At 43.5% G+C, this 17290-nt stretch overlaps 1 protein-coding gene and 1 long non-coding RNA gene across 2 annotated transcripts in view; one reads left to right on the top strand and one right to left on the bottom strand.

Moving 5' to 3' along the window:
- The window catches only part of LOC107210404 (contactin-3), a 92850-nt gene extending 79986 nt beyond the window's left edge, over positions 1-12864 (top strand). Inside the window, exons 12-21 of the mRNA XM_015641192.1 lie at positions 1447-1564; positions 2675-2833; positions 2918-3067; positions 3918-3988; positions 4790-5024; positions 5209-5324; positions 5949-6135; positions 9199-9311; positions 10214-10382; positions 10928-12864. Coding sequence (XP_015496678.1) covers positions 1447-1564; positions 2675-2833; positions 2918-3067; positions 3918-3988; positions 4790-5024; positions 5209-5324; positions 5949-6135; positions 9199-9311; positions 10214-10382; positions 10928-11031 — 1422 coding nt within the window. The 3' untranslated portion in view covers positions 11032-12864. The remainder of the gene's footprint in view (positions 1-1446; positions 1565-2674; positions 2834-2917; positions 3068-3917; positions 3989-4789; positions 5025-5208; positions 5325-5948; positions 6136-9198; positions 9312-10213; positions 10383-10927) is intronic.
- Positions 9631-16989, bottom strand: LOC117245056. The gene is made up of 5 exons (XR_004499218.1): positions 16751-16989; positions 16556-16651; positions 15305-15416; positions 13644-13700; positions 9631-10425 (listed from the first exon to the last, which is right to left on the bottom strand). It is a non-coding gene; the product is annotated as an uncharacterized LOC117245056 (long non-coding RNA).
- Positions 16990-17290: the final 301 nt, after the last annotated feature.

Genomic DNA, 17290 nt, shown 5'->3' with positions numbered 1-17290 from the left:
ACCCCCACAAATGACTGAAATGCAGCATTAACATTTTGCTGGGGTTAATTTCAAGTCAAACTCTTCTCTTTGACGCCCCCTCCCCTTTGTTGAGATGTCTCAAATTGAGTTTGCTGAAATCACTTTGTGTAGGACGTGATTCACTTGCATTCTCTGCTGGTGTTGGGCTTTCCCTGAATATCCACTCCCAATCAAGGAGATGGATTCTAGATTGCTTTTGACTCAACTTTTAATTTATTGTAAGCAATCAGCACTGAATTGTCCTGCAAACAACTTCCATCTGTGCTTTCACAGAAGACCAGGCACACACATGGAAGGGAATCAGGCAGAATTGGCTTCAGCTTGTGTTGAATAAAGAATTGAGACATTGTAATGCTGAAACAAAGAAAAATAACCAAATGTTTTGAAAGGTTCATGTTTTTTCCAAGACTAAAATAAACTTCAGAGTCATGTCTTTGCCTTTCTCCCAAACTACTGTTTGCCCATGAATTGGTGGCCAGAGTAGCTGAAAATATCCACAAATGAGGGTTCTTTCCTTGAAGAAAATGCTGCTTCTCCAGAAAATTAAAATATAAAAATTCAAAAAATTAAAAATTTCTATTTAAAAATTAAAATATGAAGTGTTTTCCACCAGGAAAATTCAGCTGGAACTGAGTTAAGGCAGTAATTCAGTTTACACACAAAGAGGAGATTTTTTTCTTTAAGGGACACTGTCTAGCAAAGGTTTAATATCAAGTTCTCTGTTCAGTGGTGTAGAAAACAAACAGTACAGAGAGAGCCCTAATGTGATAGGGAGTTACAGTTTCATTCAAGTATTATTTCTGTTTCCCATGATCCAGGAAATAACCACATTCTGTGATCTGAGAGAGAACAATGGGGGAAAAAAAACTAAAGATTAAATACCCAGTGAATAGCAAAGAATAGAAGTTGGGCTTGTAAAATGGGAAATTTAGCCTAGAACTTGCAGCCTTTAAACCAAAGTGCTCACAGTCACCTGGAGAATGGACAGAATTCAACTTTTGTCTTTTACACATCTGAACTCTCCTTAAAAATCTGTCATGACTTGGCTTACAAGTTCTAGATAAAAACTCCATGAATTCTGTCTGGAAATCACATTGGTGATGGCCACAGAAAACACATTTTTCTCTTTTTAGGGCTTTGAGACAAATGGCCACAGGGCACTGAGGTTACTGGGGTTCCCCAGTATGAGCTCCCCATGCTGGAGCTCATTTCTCCCAAAAAAGGGACATCACCTCATGTTTTTTTGGGAAAATGCTCCCAAATAAGAGTGGAGCTGCTGATGGGCAGTAATTTGCTGTCCTGAGCTGTTCAGCAACTTCACTTTTTTGGTGGATTTCTTTTCCTTTTGCAAAGAAAACATCGGGGACAAAGAAAACACAGAAGGGAGGGGTTATTGGCATTAATGAATGTTCTGTGTTCCCCCAGAGTGCCTCAGGGGATCTGATGATCAGGAACATCCAGCTGAAGCACAGTGGGAAGTACGTGTGCATGGTGAAGACAGAGGTGGACAGTGTGGCCTCTGCTGCCGACCTCATCGTGAGAGGTACAGCCCAGCCCAGCCCCAGGATCACATCTTCCACCTTTTTTTAGATTGTAGGCTGTAGAAACAATTGATGTTGGAGGTTACAGAACAAATCCATGGCTTGAATGGGGTGATGAATGGCTGTGAGTTGAATTATGTCATTCTGACCTGCAGCTAGGGAGAATTACATCTCAGGTTTTGGGTGAAGCCTGATTTTTCCCAGAGAAATTGGGAGCTGGGGGTTGTAATAGTGACTTCAGATCTTTTTTCAGTGCCAGTCCTTCAGGTCACTGCCAGGAGGGAACTCAGTGGCAGCTCTGATGCAGTTGGAGTTGCTGCCTCTGCAGACTGAAGTGTTGGGAACTCCAGAATCCTTCCTGTGAAATTCTGCCAGAGCCCAGGAGAGGCTTTGTCCTAGGGTTTAAAGCCTACAATGCAGGATTATTCTTTTTCATTCCGAGTTGGAATCCTCACAGTTGAGCCAGAATTGTGCCTTTCTTTGCTGATGTTACAGCTACATTTATTGCAAAGTAAAAGCTTTGATCTAGAAAAGCACATTATGTGATCAGCACTTATTCAATGTATTTTAAAATATTTCAGATATTTTCTCTTTGTTAATGCACTGTTATTCATTTCAACCCCCTTTGCTGGTGCAGGTGAAACAAAACCCAGCATTTTGGCCAGGAAATGCCCAGAGTGAGGATATTTCCTGAAGACAGTATGTCTGACTGAATTGCAGCTTGGGGTGCTGGTCAGATGTGCTGAAAAGTTGTTCCAGTGCATTGTACAGTAAAGAAGTTGTAGGTAAAAAATTTCCAGACTACAGAGATGTATCTGTAGATTAAAGAGAACCTTTAGGACTGAAGGAAGAGACATTGGAAAGACAGAGGGATGTGCTGAACAAAGGTTCTTGTGAAAAAAACAAAACCCAGTCATCTGTTCTGCCCTTGAGAGTATTTCAGGTTGAAATTATCAGAGTTTAGTGAATGGAAAACCATAATTCCAAGTGTTCTTATTCCATTCTGAATCGTTTTCCTCCTCCCCAGGGAAGAAAACATGGGAATCCATCCTGCTGGGAGTGATTCCCAGGCTGCTTCCCCAATCTCTGCCTGCTTTCCCATCCCATTGCAGGCTCTCCAGGGCCCCCCGAGCACGTGAAGGTGGACGAGATCACGGACACCACTGCCCAGATCTCCTGGCAGGAGGGCACGGACAACCACAGCCCTGTGACCACCTACACCATCCAGGCCAGGACTCCCTTCTCCGTGGGCTGGCAGAGAGCCACCACAGGTGAGCACAATTCCCAGCCCAGGCTCTGTGGGAACCTCTCTGGCTCCCTGTTCCTGAGTTTCCTTTTCCCTTTCTCTTTCCCAGTTCCGGATGTGATCGACGGGAAAACCTTCACAAGCACAGTAGTGGATTTAAATCCTTGGGTTGAATATGAATTTCGTGTAGTTGCCAGTAACAAAATAGGAGGTGGAGAGCCTAGTTTGCCCTCAGAAAAAGTAAGAACTGAAGAGGCAGGTTAGTGGGTCCTTCTATTTGTTTTTAATTCAAGAATCTTGAATATTAACAAAGAAAAGGAGTGTTCATATCTTTGGCTCTTTGCAAACAAGCTTGGGATTGCCATTGGAAATAAAAGCCTGTAACAGGTTTGTTCACATTTTTCCATTTAGTTGTGGGACAGTTTGTGTTGCATTGCTGAACATCACAGAAGCATGACATGTAAATCCATTTAAGCTGCATTTACTGTGCCAAAGTCTGCCAGTTCAGGCAGAGTCTGAAGGTATTAATGGATGGAAAGAGGTTAATTTTGACAGGGGTTTTGTGTTCCTGGTGTTTGATCAGTGAAACCCTTCCATGTAACAAGCAGGTGGCTCAGAAGAACCCATCAGTTATAACCCCAGTTCACCTGGAATGAGGCCACTTCCCAATTTATGTGCATGACATCCCTGGAAGTGTTCAAGGACATGGAATTCTGAGCAACATGAATACTGGAAGGTGTCCTGGCACAAGATGATCTTTTGGGGTCTCTTCCAACCCAGGCCATTCTCTGAGTTAACTGTAGAAAAATGAAGCTTGTCTCCAGTTTTTAGAACTTCCTAAACACAGCCATGGTGAATTTAGAAGTTCCTAAAGACGTGGTGTAATCTGTGAGCTGCTGAGGTTCTCCAGGTGCTCAGAGAAACCCCAGCCTGGCCCAGGGAAGGGTGAATGTGGGTCAGGGCTGGGGCTTGCCAGTACTGCCCCTCCTACCCAAGGACATTTACCCTGATTGCAAAAGGAGTATGAACATGGGTTAAACTCAGAGGGTGAGGTGGTGTGTTCTCTTGTCTCTGCTCTGTGCAGACATCTCTGCTTTTCCTTTCCACAGTTCCTGAAATTCCCCCCTCTGAGGTCAGTGGGGGAGGAGGCAGCAGATCTGAGCTGGTCATAACGTGGGATGTAAGTTTGCTGGGGAGAAGTTTTCTTCACAGAGCTTCTTTCTTTCTTTCTTTCTTTCCTTTCTGCTCTCTCTGAATTTCCCTGGCTGCAGCAGCTTCTCCTCTGGGATGTGCACGTGCTCGGTGCCAAGTGTGATGTGAGCCCTGCACACTGGCCTTGCTTCTTTCACCCTCAGTGTCCCTGTGCTGGATGGAAATGCCCAGGGAATTTAGTTTGGCTGGGATTGCTTCAGTTCTCAAACCAAATGTTAATGCTAAAAAGGAGGCAGGAGGGCAGGGGGGGATGGTTAAGCCACAGAATTTGGCTTTGCAGTGCAGATTTGCAGTTCTTGCCCTCCCACCATTAAATCTGGATGCCCATGCTAACCCATACAATTTATAGTATGTATCCCTTTTTTAATGACTTAAAGAGCTGTTAGTATTCTGTTCCTAGCATTGACTGCTCTGTGTGATTATCTAACCATAATCACATCAGAAGAAGGTTTAGGCCACTATATGAAGGTGGTATTGGATTCTCTTAATAGCTGACCAAGCAATTATTAATTTTTTACGAGCTGTGGATTGATGAAAGCAAAGTTGTATTTACTGAAGAGTGTCTTGAGGCAGAATACTTAGTGAAATCCAGAGATTATACCTGAAAGTTGTTCTCTTCTTCAAGTGCAAACCTTAGAAGAGGTTTTTGCTGTGCTGTACCAGAGTTAATTGGCTGAGGGTTTGATGCCAAGCACCTGCATCATGTCCATGAGTTTTTTCCTGCCCAGCACCCCCAGTGGCCTGACAGACCCGTGTTGTTCTGCCCCAGCCCGTCCCTGAGGAGCTGCAGAACGGGGAAGGATTTGGATACGTGGTTGCCTTCCGCCCCTCGGGCACCACGACGTGGATCCAGACCGTGGTGACCTCTCCTGACACCCCCAGATACGTCTTCAGGAACGAGAGCATCCTGCCCTTCTCGCCCTACGAGGTCAAGGTCGGGGTCTACAACAACAAAGGAGAGGGGCCCTTCAGTGCAGTCACCACCGTGTTCTCCGCCGAGGAAGGTACAGCCACAACCTGGGGCTGCCCCGAGCCCTCCCCTCAGCTGCTCCTCCAGGAGAGCCAGCAGCAGCTCGTGGGAGTGGGCTGGGCTGGGACAAGGACAGGACAAGGACAGGACAAGGACAGGACAAGGACAGGACAAGGACAGGTTTGTTCCCACAGTCACCTCTCCCTTGCTGATTTCAGAGCCCAGCACGGCCCCCTCGGGAGTGTCAGCCACCAGCCTGTCCTCCTCGGCCATCCTGGTGTCCTGGACAGCCATTCCCTGGAAGCTGAGCAATGGGAGGCTGCTGGGCTATGAGGTGAGTCTGTGGAAATTAAAATATTGCAATGAATCAACCCTCTTCATCAAATAAAATCCACTCCTCTTTGTAAAGGGCTGTGGGGCAGAAGGGTTGTGCAGCACAACCACAACAGATTCACCCCAAATCTTGCTCTTCCTGCAGCAGAAGGAGGATAATTTTTTCTATCTTTATTTAAAAAAAACCCCACAGAATGAAGTTGTGTTTTGCTTCTTGTGCTGATAGATAGTCACGTGTCTGACATAACTCCAAGCTAACATTTATTTCAGAATTACATTTACTTTCAAAGAAACTTGTTTATAAGGTACATTTTTCTGAGCTTGTTTCCTTCTTAATGAAGTAATGGTTTTCCTCTTGTCATTCTTCTGTTCAAGCAAGATCTAATATTTCAATTGCCTTTTTCCTGCAGTCACACCGAAAAGAGCAGCAAGCGTGAGAAGCAGATGGATAAGAATATTTTAGTTTTGCACAGTAAACATATTTCTGAAACTTAACAGTATTTCTACCTTTTTCAGCTGCAGGAAAAAAAGAAAAAAAAATCCAGTTGAAAGAATCAAGTACAACGCTGTGGGTGAACAGCCCATTCCATACAGGATTTAAATGGGTTTGGTTTTTATCTCCTAGGTTAGGTACTGGAATAATGGGCAAAAAGAAGAATCTTCAAACAGAGTAAAAGCAGCAGGGAATGAAACATCAATAAAAATCACGGGGTTGAGGAGCAACTTGGCTTATTACACAGCTGTCCGTGCCTACAACAGCGCTGGAGCAGGGCCCTTCAGTGCCACTGTCAATGCCACCACCAAAAAGCCACGTGAGTACCTCAGTTCAACGTGGGGAGAGGCACAAATACTTGGAGGGGAGGGAAAACTGTGATTTCCTCCAGGATTCCTGGGAATTGCAGTAGGGGTGAGCTCAGTTTCCGTGCAGTCCCAGGAATCCAGCACAGAGCTTCCACACTCCTCTTCAGCAGGGTGAGTAAAAACCATTGCAGGGGAGCCCAAGGAAGATCTGTAATTCCTGCACAGAACCTTTATTATGCTGCTAATGACTGGAAGAAATTGAAAGGGAAGGAAAAAAAAAAAAAATCTGTTATTTAGAAGGAGGAAAAAAAGAAAAAAAGAGACTTGTTGAATTTTTCAGTGTTCTATAACATATTTATAAGTTCTCTAGGGCATGGCTTTTGAAATGCAATGAACCTCATGGAGTTCATGCAAAACAATCCTTCATGTCCACTGTTTCCCCTTGAACAAATTGCACAAGAGGCCACTCTGCTGCTGCAAAGGCGAAATTAAGCTGGAGAACAGATTGTCAAAGGCTGCACTAATTTTTCTACAAGTGGAAATATTTTTAGTGTGCTCCTCCGTTGTAATACAGCTCCCAATCAGGGTCATCAGTCTTGAAGTGTTTCTGTCAGAGGCACAAGAACATACAATTAAATCTGTCTGAAGGGTCAAATGCCCTGCAATAGTCATTAATGAGCAGACGGAGTTGGAGCATTAATATTAGGGAATAAGCGAGTTTATCAGAAATTATTCTATGCAAAAATGAGTGTCAGTCCATCACTGAGGACTAAACCAACTCAGATTTGCCAGAGTATAAATATATTATATGCACAATTACCATGAACTGGCTGATCTGAAGTGACTCACTGCCTGCAGCCTGGACATGGGAAAAGGAATTTTTTCCAATTAATCATCTTTGTGGCTGCTCACTCGAGGTGCTGCCAGGCTGGTCAGCTCAGGGATTTTTAGGACTTTTTTAGTGTTTCCCCCACTTTTGGGCTGTGTGACTGAGAGCTGGACAAGCCCCTGATCTCACTGGTGTGAGCAGGACCTGGATCAGGCCCTTGGGAAAGTTGCTGCTATTTGGAATAATTAGAAAGGAAAATTAATTGCATTATGTCCACGGATCTTTCTGGTGAATAAGGCAAGCAAAACCATGTAATGTCAATCTGAAAATTTTAATAAATCAGTTGAATTGCTAAGAGAAATAATCCTCTGTGCTGCTGCAGTGAAAACTGATTTTTCATTCAAATGTGTGATTTTTAATCAATCCCAATTTGTAATTTAATTTGAATATTTGTGATTGGTGTGGTTTTCACAGTGTAGGATTTGCATTCCCCCACAGGACCTGCCAGGTACAGCTCAGAGACTCTTGCCATATCAAGAAATACAAATAGTTCAGTTCTGTATTTCAAAATTGAAATTGAGCCTTTGACAGTGAAAATATCTTTGCTTTTAAACTTGAAATCTGCATGTTTACAGCCCAGAATAAGTGGAGGTTTGAATATTGCTATTTAAAATGCCAGGTGGGTGGGGAAGACTTGCCTAAGTTGTTACAATTATTTCATACTTGGAAAGTCTTAAAATAAAACCCAATGTTCTGTCCATCAGCTGGTAATTCTGAGAAATGCTCCTGTCTGAGAGCTCAGAAATCCCTGCAGCTCCTTGGACATGTCCTGCTGTGACTCCATGGATCAGGACCTGCCACAAATGAAGTTCTGAGCACTGAGGATTGCTGGAGATTTTGGTGTCTGCAGCAAGTGGAGCCTTCTGAATCCCACAGACAGAGGCTTACAGCTTTTATGGATAATTACTCTTCATTTTTTTCCACATGTCATCTTAATATTTTGTTGTGGATTTCAAGGATGACTCATTTCCTTTGAAATTCAGCTGTAGTATCTCAGTGTGAAGACGATTCATACATGCTGTAACACTTCATCCTCAGGAGTGAAACAATCTCCTCTTTCATTTACAAGAAGTGGTTATTATTAGAACATCAGGTTAAATCTTCCTCAGTACATAGAACAAGACAAATAGTGGGGGAAAAAAAAATAGCTGTGGGTGGTTGGTTGACTTTAGAACAATTTTTTTAAATCTCACAGGTTTTTTTCTGTTTTTTGAGTATAATCAGGTAGGTTTTGATCTGACTGCTTATGGAAAGAAGGCAGGGAACTTTCTGTGTGAAAGAATTGAAGACAGGAGGGAAAAAACAAGAGGAAAAAAACCCTTAAGCACATGGATACAGGTGTTCCAAACCACTCTCTGTGCTGAGAGCTGGAACCTCCAGCCTCAAAGCACAGCTCAGCAGTTGCCTCCACTAGGTGACAGCAACAGTAAATTGTTTGCCTTAACAGATTTAGAAAAGATTTTAATCATTGATTTGTGTCACTGCAGGACCCATTTTCTGGGAAGCCAACCTGAGGTATTTGAAGAGGTTTGTGCTTCCCTGAAAGCTTGGCAGCTCCAAGGCACACGAAGGGGCAGAGCCCAGAGCGTGCAGCTGCTTTGCAAGTTGCAGGCTTGGGTTGCTAATGAACGAAAAATCACAGCAGATTTCCTTGGCCAAAGCCCACTTCTGGCACAGGCTCAGTTCAGAACCACAACTCAAGTTGGAAGAACCAACAGGGAAAAAAAACAAACCTTCAAATATTTTCTGTAAGAAACATCTTAAAGTAAATCAACAGTAGTGGGTAAATTTGAATATTCAGTGAGACTAAATTTGTCTGGCAATCTATTGTGAAGAATTTTCTTGTTCTTGGTGCTGTACTAAAAGTAGAAATTGTGTGTTACCATCATTAGAGTTTGTTCTAATTAATCACCCATGTCCTAAGGCATGTGCTTCTCTCTGGCTGTATTGAATGAAGGACCAGAAACAGATATTTCAACTTCAGAAACAACATTCATGTGCCATTCTGGCTTTCTCCTTCCTTCTGTTTTTCAAATTTAGCCTCTGAACCATGACATGCACAGAGAGGAGCCTGCACTGGGGCTGCTTTTGCACCCCAAATGTAATGACAGCCGATTACCTGAGCTTGTGAGTCAATCAGCAGTGCCAATTAAATTAAAGCTGTGCTTTTGTTGTGTGTTTGAAGCTCCCAGCCAGCCTCCAGGAAACGTGGTGTGGAATGTGACAGACTCCAGAGTTATCCTGAGCTGGGAGGAGGTCAGAGCCATGGACAACGAGTCCGAGGTCACGGGCTACAAGGTCAGTGGGGCCAGAGCTGGGAGCAGCCCAGAGCTGGTGTTTCCTCATCTGTTTGGTGTTCAGAGGATGCACAGAACCACCCCTAATCCATTTCACTGGGGTCTCTTTTGGGGTTTTAAATCATATTCTAACAGTGTCTCACACTAATGCCCCCTAATCCCTTTTCCTCCCCAAGCTGGCATTGCTCAGCTCTTGGGGGATGCCACCTGGATCTTAGAACATTTAAACACTTAAACACTTTTTTTAAATGTGTAACACTTACCCAAATGGATCAAACTTTGAAAGGAACCAAAAAAGATTCAGCCTGATGGATGTAGCTTCCATTGTTGGCCAGGTATATTTATTATATTTATTATATATTATCACATATATTAAACTGATATTTTTAAACCTTTTCTCCTCTTACTCGCTGTGGGCCATGCTCATTTCCCTGACAGAAATTACACTGTTGCATCTGCTCTAAATCTGATCAGCACACAAATGTAGAAGTGTTTAAATGTGTCATATAAGTGTGTGTATAAAGCATAGTTGAGGATGCTCCTGATAAGCTCTGTACAGCTGGATCCAACATAATATATTCCTGAATAAAAGATTTAGGCTGAAGATCTGATTACCCACTGAGTTGTATTGGAAAGAAGTACGTTTTCACAGCTTGTTCCAGTGTCCCACCTCCCATTATTTCCTATTATTATAATAAAAATAATATATAATATGTATCATCATCCGTTGTGCCATTTTAAATTAAATCTGGAATAAAAGGCTTTGATTGATGTTCCCTTCTTCCTTTAACTGTAATTCCACCCTGGAATATTAACCAAAAATCAGCTCTTTTCTTCCATCCCATCCCTCCCAAAAGCTGTTTGTGAGGGACAGGGAGGTGCTGAGGGTGTGCTGTGTTGCAGGTTCTGTACAGGACCAGCAGGCAGAGCAGGGTGGAGGTGCTGACCACGGACACCACCACGGCCGAGCTGTGGCTGCGGCTCCAGGACGATTATTTCATCGAGGTCAGAGCAACCACGGAGGGGGGAGATGGCAGCAGCAGCGAGCAGATCCTCATTCCCAGACTAGCCAGTAGGTTGAACCACTTTCCTTCGTCCCAGCTTCTCTTTGCTGCCTTTGTTGATGGAGGTGGGGGGGAAAAAGTAAAATTAATGCTTAGATGTCGTGTGGTAATAAAAAGGAAAAGAGGAAAAGTCTTTGTGCCCTGATGCATGGCAAACTCCATCCTACTGAACTGCTAAAGTACCATGTAAATTGGTATCCAAAAGGTTAAGTTTTTTTTATTTTTCTCCTTTAAATAAATAACAAACTACTAGCTTGGAAGTCAACTCCCAGAATCATTAAGGTTGGAAAAGACCTCCAAGATCCCTGAGTCCAACCTTTGACCAGACACCTCCTTGTCAGCTAAACCAGAGCACTAAAACCATTTGTGACCACAGCATTTTGCAAGACAGCTCTGTAATTTTTAAACACTTCCTGTATTTTTGTAGGTCTCCAATGCTTCTAATAAAAAATGACAGTAAATTTTGCTTAGCATCTAGGAAGAGTACTGATGTGGCACAGCACATGCTTCATGTTTTTATTTAATCCTGGATTCATTTTTTCCTTTGTCACAGGTATGGATGCAAGAGGTTCTGGCCCATCAGTCTCGAGGACCTTCAGTGTCTCCATCTTCTTAGCAACAATATTTTCCTTGACCCTTAATTCCGTGTTGTGCTGATATATTTGCATTTGCTGGGGGAAAAAATAATTGGTTACTAAAGTGCTTTTTTTTAAAAAAAACTGCAGTGGTTAATGCATGTTTTTTCTTCTATCCTGAGGTGTTTTTAAATTCTTTCTATTTCACTGTAAGTTGAAGTAAAAATACCATGTAAAGTTTAGCAAATCCTTTAAAAAGGAATCTAAAATGCCTTAATACTTGAACCAAAGGAGTTTACATGTTACATACTTCAGATACAGTGTAAGAGAGAGGGGGAGGGATGGCACTCTGAGGTCAGGGCTAGGAGGGAGAGTGAGAAACTCAGTTTTGGCAGCAACCCTGAAATGTTCTGGGTGTGTTCTGCACTGTTAAAATAACATTTGACGTGGAGAAGATGAAATCAGAGCTGTGGCTGTTACCAGCCAGAGGGCACCACAAGCACCAGGTGGCTGCTCCCAAGGAGGTGCCATCACCCAGGAGTTTGGATCATTTTCCTGCTGCCCTTTGTGGGAATTGCTCCAAATGGAAAGAAATCCCAAAAGAAACCCCATCTGGAGCAGGGTAAAGGCAGGGCCTCCACTGCTGAGAAATGATCTCCCAGCTGTGTTTCGAGCACCTTCTCAAACACCCACCCTTCAGGAAATTCTGAAATCCAGCTCCTCATCTCTCCACCTTTCCCAAACAGGTTCTTCATTCATAACCAAACTCCCAGACCCTGAGGATGATTTGATTGCTCTCCTGCCCGTGTTTCAGGAGCTGAAGTGCCCCGTTGGCAGCACTGGGGGAAGGCAGAGGCACCATGGAGAGGGACAGCCACCCCTCCCGTACCGTGGTGCTCCCAGACCTGCAGCCCCAAATTCTCTCACTCATTTATCTGCCACTCTGCACTGCAAACACCCTGAACTCAGACTGACAGTCAGACCTCTCCTTCCTGCTGCTCTTTAACCAGTTCTGAACTGTTCCACCTGCTCTGGCTCTCAGCTGCACCCCACTACTGTCACATGAGTCTGGGAAGTTCATGGCAATATTAGCATATAAAAATATTGTACAACAACACTGCAGACTTGCTGTTGTAGAGAAATCTGTGCTTTCTTTCATGGCAGTAAATTAAAGATACACCAAACCTGGTCCATTTGACTTCTAGAGTCGTGGCTTCAGTCAAATCAGCCACCTTTTAGAGAGGTCACAGCAAATGACCAATGTCAATGACAAATGAAAAAATGTTCCAGCATCTGTTCACGTGACATGAAACATCTCCTCCTAGAGACTGGTTTTTTTTTTTAATTTCATAATACTATTACAACACACAGAGCTACAAAGGGAGAACCAGGATTAATAAAATTGTGTTAGCACTGTAGAAAAAAATACCTTGATATGCATTCAGCTGGCAAATGAGCTGATGAGCTCCAGATGAGACAAAGTGCTGCTGAGGAAAGCAAGAGCTGTATATACTGTACATAGAGAGCTAGAATTGAGTTAAAAATTAGTTGCTTTTCCATGTGGCTGACCAGTGTTGTTTTCAGACACTTGCAAACAGGGGGGTGGGTGGGACATGGAAATCCAGGTGTTCCTAGTGAGTAAATAGTGATATTTCATGCAACAAAGGGTGACTCTTGTTCCACAAAATTGTAGTCCAGGTTCCTGTACTGCCCATTTTTCAGCGCTTGCATTGTATTCTTACTTGATTTCTAGTTCTATATCTCCATGAGATATGTACCCAGTACCTTGTTTCATATTGAAAAGGTTGAAATTTATCCTTGAACTTCCAGTTGTGTGTGTATCCTATGGTTATCTGTATGCATTCTTTTCTATTGCTCTAATAAAATATTTATTACACTGAGGGATAATAGAATACCTCTAAGTGTTGTTGCTTGTTCCTATTACAGACTTGTACACATTGGGGGTTTAATACATCCAGAAATGTTGTGCTCAAGCTGCTGAACTCTGCCTCCAGGTTTGGAGCAAGATGGGCAAAAATCCACCTCCATTTCCCTGGTTTCATTTCCCATCTATCCAGTCAGGCTGTTCCCTCTTCCCTAACATGGGAAAAAACCCCAATGTAATTATATACTGCAGAAGAGTTAATTTTCTATAATTATTTATTCAGTGTATCACTCTTTAGCATTAAGTTGCAGGTGCTGTTTGCTGCTGCAGTTTCCTGTTCCTTACACTCTGCAGCTTCCCATGAAACCTGAGATTTTCCAGTATTAAAAACTTTTCCTTGGGAACACAGGCGCAGGACAATTATTTATTTATTTTATTTATTTTAAGTCTTTAAAGTGTGGATTCTACCTGCCTCCAGATGCTGCAGTAAGGGTTAATAGTGATCCCAACAAATCACAAGTGCATACACAGGCCTGAAGAAGTTTTCCTTTGAGTAAATCAGTTTTTTTCCTTTCAGGTGGTTGTAGGTGGATACTCCTGCCTTACTCTGCCTCCCCCAGTGTCCACCTCAGTCTTCCTTTAAACTGATTTCTCTTTCTTCCTCATGCCATGTTAATTCAGCTCAGGGTTATTTGCATGAATATTATTAATAGAAGTGTCTTGGTTCTCCAGGGAGTTGATAAAATATCAAGCTGGCATTGGGAAAGTGCAGGAGGAAAAGGTGGAGGGGCAGTAAGAGATAATCCTACCTCTTGCAGGCATTTCCAGAGCAGCTCCTGTGACCATCCAAAATTAACAACTCAGTTCTGGGGTGAGGGAAAAAAAAAAGGAACAAAATAATAATAATAATAATAATAATAATAATAATAATAATAATAATAATAATAATAATAATAATAATAATAATAATATGAATAGAACTACTTAAACAAGAACTGCAGGTGGTGGGGGAGATGGTTCTGCCATTCCATTGGACTTGGGCTTCCCAAAAATAACCAGCACCTTGTCACAACTAATATTTTAAATCTCATAAGAAAGTGCATTTTTTTCAATTCCCCATCCAAAACCAGAGCTGTGCTCTAAAGCCTGAATTTCTCAGGGGTACTTGGAGTAAGAATTTTTTTTAGAAACCCAACCTTTCCTTTGAACAGTTTACTGTGGGATATGTTACAAACATGCAGGATCCTCTATGAATACAAAATGAGTTAAAAACTAATATCACTTCAGGCCAGAGAAATATTGGAGATCTCCATTTTCGACTTAATTTGCCTTTCAGTGGTGGCAGGCAGACATGGGCAGTGCCTGCCAGGTTCTATCTGTTATGTCTTAATAACAGGCAATAAAGCAAGCTGTCCAGCATGAGGGAGTGCATTCATCTGACAGCTCTGTCTGAAATAAATAACAATGGAATATTGTGAAAATAAAATGAGTTTGTAAACAGGCCCCGGCTCTCTTAGGGGAAACAACCGCCTGGATTGGTTTATGCTAATGCTGTGAACTCCTGCAAAGCAATAAAAAGGGATGTGTTCAGCAGAGACAGAGCTGAGTGCACCTTGCTGCTGCTTTATCAGGGCTGATGGATGGAAAGAGGCACTGGGAGCTGCCAGGGATGCACAGCAGCCTTGTCCTCTGAGAAAGGGATTTCCTGAGAACCCCACAGGTCTCAGCTGGGTCTCTGAGGAGGAGGGAGCAGCCTAGGAAACAGGACAGAATGTCTTTTTTCCAGCCTGAACTCCTACTCAGCAAGCTCTGTGCATTAAAGTCCTGCCTTTGGCCTGGAAGTGTCTCCAGACTTGGACACGTCCTTGGCACCCCTGGGGCTTCCCCTCTGTGCCAGCCCTGCCGCTCTCTGCAGGTGCCAGAGCACGGGACTGGCCCTGGGAGATGCCTCAGAGGGCTCCCTGACCCCAACCTGGGCTCCATCTCCTGCTTTCCTCTGGGTGACAGTGGCTGTCACTGCTCTGTCCTGCCTCAGGTCCACCAGAGGTGTGCCTGGTGTTTGGGTAAGCACCCACCTTTCCCTGTGTCCCTGCTGCAGAGCCTGAGCTGCCACGTTGCACTGCCCTCCTTGGAATTCACACCCTGCTCTTGGTTTGCTTCAGGTTTGAACTCTCTGTTTTCAGACTTCACAGATTGTTTTAGTATTAGAATTTCACAGGACCTTCATGTGCATCCTTCCTTTGCTTTTTCCATCCTTAAGGGTCAAGAAAACTTGATAAACTCGCTCGGAATTAAATTTCTTTTCTTGAACTCCTCACTGATCTTTTTGAGGTCAAGAAGTGTCTGAAACTCCTTTTTTTATTCTTTTTTTTTTTTTACCAAATGCACAAATATAGGAGACATGCCTTTAACCCCATGCAGCATTACAGAGAACACTTTCTTCCCAATGTACCCAAGATTATTTTCTTACCCTTTAAGAGCATAATTAGTCCTGTGAGGTCTGGACCATGCCTGCTCTTTGTGCTGTGCTCTTCGTTCCCTCCCAGAGATTAATTCCCTTTGCAGGGGAGAACATCAAGGCACTGGCAGAAAAAGGAAGAATCAAAAGCATCCCGTTAGGAGCCTGTGAAAGGATGCAACTTCAGGATGTTCATTAATTCAGCCCACGATAATTTAAACTCCAAACACCTCCTAGGACAGTGGGACAGCCAAAATTATCCATCAGGAAGGAGAAACTTTTGAAGGAGTCCAGCTCCTTGCTGCCTGCTCAGCCCTCATCCTCCCGAATCCCGCACCCCTGGGGATGCAGGGCTGCAGGAGAGGGACTGGGATTTGCTGCCTCCTCCTTTATGAGCCAGGGGTGCAGGACTGGGCTCCCCCAGCAGCACACAGGGAGGGTTTGCCTGCCCCTGCTCAAAACCCAGCTCCAGAGCATGTGGCCATTAATGAAAATGCACAATAAAAGTGATTCCTTTGATCAAAAGCCAAGGGCAGCTCCAGAGGGACTCACTGCTTCCACAGCATCCTCCTGCTCGGGGACACGGGGCCTTGGCAGTGTCCTGATCCTGCAAAGTCAGGCAGGGACTTCCAGCAACTCGTGGGGACAAACTGTGAGCCCTGCAACCCCAGGGAGAGCTGCAGGTGGATTTTGTCACCTGCAGGGAAGGGGCTGGGAGTCTCCCCTGGGACTGGAGGCTCTCCCCAAGCCAGTTCCTCCTGGAGCTGGGAGATGGATGGGCAGGAAAGGTGTCCACAGGGATTGCTGTCCCCAGGGGATCTCTCTCTTTTGTTCTGGAACACAAGCAATGATCTGTTACATCAGGTAAAAACACAAAAAACAGTCAGAGAAAACAGGGGAAAGCCCTGTCTTTCCTGCCCCTGATGATACAAAGAATAAATCATTTTCCCAGGATCTGTGAAGGAGTCAGAACAGGATGTGTGTTTAACAAGAATTCCCCTCATTAGCAATCCGAGGAGGGCCATGCTTAAGGCAGACAAATAATTTAATTTTTGTCACACTTCCTAACATTGCCACCAAACTGAGGCATTTACAGTCACCCTTGTCACAACACTAATTATCTATTTGAATAGCAGAGCTCTCTGCTGATTGAATGAGTTGTGCAGTGAGAGCAGATCGTTTCAGCAGCAGCATGTGATCATCGTTACTTTTTGGATATAGGATGTAAATAGACTATAATGACAAAAAATATGGCTTTGATACCTTTTCAGCAGCTTCAGACGAGATGGAGGAGCTTCTGCAGCAGCCAAAAGCATCAGTTCATGGTCTGGAAAACAATGTCTTGGGGGTTTGCGTTGCCTTGGAAACGTGAAAAATAAAGCACCATTAATTACCTATTTTCAAGCAAGCAGTGTATCCAGTGCTGAGGGCCTGATCCCAGGCTAATGAATCCCTCACCCCAATTTCAGCAGCCTTGGGCTGATCAATCAGCCCTGCTGAACCAGGGGAGGGCTGAGGCACAGCGAAGCTCTGCCAAGTTTTCCTGCTGGCTGGGATTCCAGAGGCAGACATTCCCAGGGCAGTGCTTCCTCTTGCCTTCACATCCACGACCTCAATAACATCTTCAGCTGGTTGGTTTTTGTAATAAATGCACTTTTTCTTCAAGGAGGTACCAGCAGCAGACCTGATAAACAGCCAGGAAAACACATAAAGCACATATGCAAGCCCTATCTAAATCCCACGTATATACATTATATATATATATATACACACACACACACACACACACACACATATATATATATATATATACATTTATACATTTATTTTTACATTTTTTAGGTTTTTATCTGGAGAAAAAAAATGATTTCTGGTGGTCTTGGCCACTGGCACAGTACCAGGAGTTCAGCCAGACCTTCTGCTGTCATTCTACCCAAAATATTGCCAAAATCTTTACTGTTACATCCTCTGTATAACAACTCATAAATGCAATTAAAC

Source organism: Parus major, chromosome 12, assembly GCF_001522545.3.
Source record: "Parus major isolate Abel chromosome 12, Parus_major1.1, whole genome shotgun sequence".
NCBI classification, from domain to species: Eukaryota; Metazoa; Chordata; class Aves; order Passeriformes; family Paridae; genus Parus; species Parus major.
The sequence above is the reverse complement of the archived record's forward strand: the minus strand, read 5'-3'. Positions and strand labels throughout refer to the sequence as shown.